Source organism: Macadamia integrifolia, unplaced genomic scaffold (genome assembly GCF_013358625.1).
Source record: "Macadamia integrifolia cultivar HAES 741 unplaced genomic scaffold, SCU_Mint_v3 scaffold1815, whole genome shotgun sequence".
Classification (NCBI taxonomy): domain Eukaryota; kingdom Viridiplantae; phylum Streptophyta; class Magnoliopsida; order Proteales; family Proteaceae; genus Macadamia; species Macadamia integrifolia.
The window spans coordinates 7,631-13,379 of NW_024868366.1; the positions used below are offsets into that span (position 1 = coordinate 7,631).

General features: G+C 35.0%; 1 protein-coding gene across 1 annotated transcript; it reads right to left on the bottom strand.

Moving 5' to 3' along the window:
- Positions 1-3,184: 3,184 nt before the first annotated feature.
- Positions 3,185-4,788, bottom strand: LOC122064912. Its single transcript, XM_042628698.1, has 2 exons — positions 4,259-4,788; positions 3,185-4,106 (listed from the first exon to the last, which is right to left on the bottom strand). Exons 1-2 carry the CDS (start codon positions 4,786-4,788, stop codon positions 3,185-3,187), a joined length of 1,452 nt encoding a protein of 483 aa, XP_042484632.1.
- Between the last annotated feature and the right edge of the window lie 961 nt (positions 4,789-5,749).

Here is a 5,749-nt window from a genome sequence, read left to right on the forward strand (position 1 = left end):
CAAGGAGCATTCTTTTTTCCTGAATGAATTCACAAAAGTAAAATGAAAGTTTCAAAATACCTTAGCTGGTTTTTTTTGTTTGTCTCCCACAAGGTTTGAACTCTCGACCTTCCTAATGTTAGGTTTTGTATAGTAAAGTAGTGCAAAATCTTTAGTCCCACATTGCATAAGGAAAATATTGTTAGCCGTATGGTCAAAAACTCTAATACTATTATATTTAGAGATGGATAATCACCCTATCCCCCAGAAATTTTGTATTAAAGCTAATAGTAAATATGCGGAGGAATTAAATTCGGTAGCCAAAGAGGCTCTATCCTAAAGACAATCAATATTTAAGACGGATATGATCTATAATGTAAATGACTACAACTAATGAATATTTCTCTTTTGGCTGATGAAAAAAAATGTAGAATTTCTTAGAAAGAAATATTCACTATACGATCACCTTGATGGGACTTGGATTTATTTCTTCACACACACACACAGAGGTTGAGTGGGCCTAGGTCAAATTCTGGAAAGGCAAGGCGAGGCTTTGGTGTATGTGATTCATATGTGCTTCTGATGGGACTTTAATTCCATCTCTCTCTCTCTCTCTCTCTCTCTTTTCTTCTGTTACTATTTTCAAAGTTTTAGGGGTTCCATCTTTCGTGTTGTTTGAGCGCATCCAATATGTTTCTCAAAGTGGCTTAATAAGTAAGTGTAACAATTATCCGTAGGCTCTAAGAATTTTTATTTTAGGGGTTAATGCACAAAAACTCGTATTGCACCATTAGGGGTACCTATGATCTTAAGAAAATTAGCTTGTGGCTCAACCATGCCCCACCAGGTATTCATGTATAGAGTGGTCTATACTTTCCATGGTTGCTAAATTCAAGTGTTATGTGTTTGAGATAAATTATATATTCTCAATTTCTTTGATATTATTTCCAATAACCTAAATCTTTATGAAAATGTCAAGAAACTTGAAATAATAGTACTTGTGGCATACAATATCTGAAACTTGTTTCAAAACTCGAAAAATTCGTTCAGTCTTCCTCCAGATGTGTGTAAGTCAAAAAGTCAAAGCTCTTATAGTGGCTGTCTTTGTTAGACTATGGCTGCCGTTGTCATTGTTGTCAACACAGTCTATTGAACAACGCACAAATTAGCTAGTGATGTGACATGGTTGATGTAGATGCATGGTGCATTGATGATGGCATGATCGCATACATGGGATGGTGCATGATGGCAGGTTGATGCATGGTATGATGCATAGTGATGTACTGCATGTAAAAAACAGAATTTGAGCATTAGGTATAAGATTTTGACAAATATTTAATAAATTTTATTAAATGAAGAAGGAGAGTATCACTTACAGATTTAAAATAAGGATGCAGAAATGTAAGTAGAAGATTTCCAAAATATGTAGAGTTGAATTGCATTAAAATACTCTCCTTAAGGTATTTGAACGTCCCGTATTTATATGCAATTGGGTGACCACACGTCCTCACCTCCAAGATAGAGTTACTCTCCAATCACATAAGGTGCAACTCCAATAAATGATTGCAATAGGTACTAACAAAGGTAATACTCAATGTTGGTACTGTGTATGAAAGGTAGAAAACAAAGTGCTTTTTTGAAAAAAGAGAGGTTGTTTGTCTGTAGAACACTAAGTAAAAATGTTGACAGAGAGCGCTTTCACCTAACAGAGAGGATTCCAAAACATTAACAGAGAGCAATCTCGTTTTAGACTTCTTTTATTATAGTGGAGAAGGTGTCTATATACAGATGCATGTTTAGTGCCAATGGATGTATGAAAGTAACGTACAAGCATGTATGGGTACTTTCATGTATAGACATGGGTAAATGGGTTCTTTCATGGAATTTGGAGAAGGTGTCTGTATACAGATGCATGTTTAGTGCCAATGGGTGTATGAAACTAACGTACAAGTACATATGGATACTATCATGTATAGACATGGATAAATGGGTTCTTTCATGGAATTTGAAATTCAAAAATTCAAATATGGTGTAAAAAGATACATCTCTTGATACCCATACCTGTACTCGTACCTAACCCCAACCTCGGTGGGATTCAAAAGCACCCCAGGAACCCCCACACACACATGACAAGGGAGAGTTCCTCTCCAAAGGGCTTGCACTCTTAAGAAACAATCCTTCTTATATACCCCTCACACATTTCATCTAAAATCAATGTGGGACTAAACTTTGTGAAAAGTAATTTTATCTCATTTCAACTTGTCCTTACCATTGTTAGTTAAAACAGGAACGGAAAAAAAACAGAGACGTACGGTACAAGTTTTAAACAGATAAAAATGATGAACGGTACAGTCAAAAAAAGGTCAAAAAAACAGAATACGTCAAACGGACAAAAACGAACAGTACGAGTATTAAACGTGTAGTTTTCAAAAGAAAAGAAACCAAAAAAACGACAATATACTCATGTAATTTGAGAGATTATTACCTGTATACCTGTATACATATATCTAATGTTCTAAACTACATCAAATCAAACATTCATGCATATTTCAAAATATAGCATCCAATGTAAATTCCAAATTAAAACTTAATATACCATATTAAAAAAGACATGTCCAAAATAAAAATAAAAAATAAAAAAAAATCCATCCATCCATATCATCCAAGATGTCTAAAGAACTAAAGAACTCAGTATCATTATAACAAGTCCAAAGATCAATGAAAAAAAAAAAAAAAAAAAGATCAATGAGGAGGCATTAAACTATATGAAGTAGATCCTCCATCAACTCCAGTGTCGAATGGTTTAGGTTCCTCGTACGTCTGCTCAAGCCTCTCAATTTCAAGCTCAAAGTCTACTAGGTAAGTCACCAAGATTGTCTAAATCAATAGACCTTGAATCTTTATGTAGTTGGCTTTCATAGTTCTCCCTCATCATAGAGTTCATCCTGATGTACACCAAATCTTCTAGCATCTTTGGGGCTAATCTATTTATTTTCTTTATTTGTGCTGCATCCCAAACACTTCAATTATGCTCACAAAGAGAGGAACTACAAGGCTGACTCAAAATTCTACAAGCAATATTTTGAAGCACAGGAAATGTACTACCAATAAATTGCCATCAAATCCCTACAAATCAGCATAAGTAAACAAATATAAGAATGCTATATTTAATTAAAAAAATACAATAATAAACTAATTAACTAAGTCATTTACTTGGATGGTTAGTTTTCATCATTGTCTGCCCTGTCATATTGAACAACAATGGACTTTTCATACAATAATCAATGACTTCTTGCATGAATTGCTCATGATCTTCTAAAGGAACCATGATGTCTATAATAAATTCTTGTGCATTCATAAATTTAATTCCATCAATATCAAGTCGACCACCAAACATAATAGAAGGATTCAAAAGTGCACCAAAGACATGAACATGAATAATGTTTCTCTCTAACCTAAATTGAAACAAGTCCATTATGGCTAAATACTTCCTTCCATCCTTCTCCACAAATTTTCTCAATGTTTCTTTTGTCCTTTCCGTTGCTTCATATAAGTAACCTGCAGTAGAACCATCTGAATCAACAAGGCGAAGAATACGAATAAGTGGCTCCATGAAAGCAACAACTTTCTCTGTCCCCTCCCAAAATGTATCTGATTGAATTTTCCCAATAGTTCTCACTGCCATTTCAGCTCTATTGAAGTGAAAGGCTCTCCACTCAGATGATTCAACAAAAAGCCTCAACTCATTCTCAACAATAATAAGAGACTGCAGCATAAAAAAATAAGTATCAAACATTGTCTTGCAAGGCTGCTTGATATCTCTATTGTTGGTGAATTTCCTCATCAATGCTACAATACTTGTGTGCCTGTGAATATAATCCACTACAAGTTTTTCATCTTCTATAACTTTCTTCACCCATTTAACTTTTTTATGAATATCTTTCAAAAGCAGATTAATCCCATGAACAGCACAATTTGTTCTATACATATGACGCCATTTTCTAGCCAACATATCACCACAAGAACAAAAGTTAGAACCATTATCTAAAATAAATTGCACAACATTGTTTGGTCCAACTTTTTCAATGACATCAGAAATTTCATTGAAAAGAAATATTGAAGTTAATCTATTTATACCGCACTCAATACATTTAAAAAACACAGCACCCCCAGGAGAGTAAGCGATCACATTAACTCCCGACCTCTTCTTTATGTTAGTCTAAGAATCGGACATAATTATGCAACCTGTGATATCCCATGTCACCTTTATGTTGCTAACATATTGCATGATTTCTGCTTTTTTTTTTCAAGAATCAAACTGGTCCGAAGATTGCTATAACTAGGTACAACATAACTTGTACCATATGCACATGCATCCCTTAGCATCTCAATAAAAGAATTTGTCTGAATAACATTGAAGGAAATGTTATTATTGACAAAAAAATCAGTTACCAACATGTCCAATGACTTCTTGTCTTGCTTAGCAGCCATCTCTACCATTGTGGGTTGATGTGTACTCCTAACCTGAGGCATAGAAGGTGTGCTACTTGTGGAACCCATTCCACTTTCAAGAGAATTACTCCTTATTTTCTTAGCAGATCTATTCAAATTAAATTCTTCCAGGGCATCAGCTTGAATGTGCTTAGGAACTTGGGTGCAAATTTGAACATCATGTCCAGATTGACAAGCTAAATGAGCCTTCACTCGTGAAACACTCCCAGAATAATTAAGTCTACAATAGTTACATGTGAAATGGCCCAAACCACGTTGCTCTACATGTTCCCAAAATTTATCCTTGGGTCTCACCATTTGGCTTAAGCTTAGGTAGCTCAACTTTGAAATGCCTACATAATATAATCAAACATCCTTTCCAATCTCAACAAATAGAATAATTAATGTATTATGAATGAACGATGAGTAAATTCCTTTTGGAAAAATTAAATCATAGATTAGTAAATGAAAAGAAAAAGGGATGTAAAATGTCAACATTTCAATCTGTTGGGTTCAAAACTATAGTACCTTGAAAGCATGTCAGAAGCATCAAAATTATACCAAAGATATACAAATAGAATAAATGTGTCGTGTTTATATCGACTGTTGATAGTTTTGAAACATCAATCAAAATCAAGGTGCAAGGAATGCAGCTTGTATTGTATTCAGGTTCATCATTGGGTAGATGCTTAGAAAATAGTCATTTCAATAACTCATTTCTAGAAATGCCCAATACTTGAACACTACCCTGTCTGGTTAGAAATGAGTAAATTTAAAAAAAATAAATAAATAAGGGAATGTTCAACTAAATTTTAAGGGCAAAGGTCCCTTCCGCAACTCAGAATAGATAAAACAGAAAACCAACCATAGGACAATAAACATAAAGAAACCTCATAACATCAAGTGAGTTATACTAGCAATGATAGACAAGAAGTAAACACACAAGCATCCTCGGTTTGTGATTCCGTATCACACATTCACACTATACCAATGTGAAGGAAGAAGAGGAAGAAGAAGAAGAAGACTGCTCACTGCTGTCGACTGAGTGAGGACTGAGGACTGAGGACTGAGGACTGAGGACTGAGGAAGAGGTAGAAGAAGAAGATTTCCTTCGATTGGTTGCTGTCGATGCCCGAGATACGACAACATGTTACTACTGCTATCGACGACTCGATGCCCGAGTTTCGACGACCTGCTATTGCTGCTATCGACGCCTGAGTTTCCTTCGATTGGCTACTGTCGGTGCCTGAGATCCGATGACCTGCTACTACTACTGTCG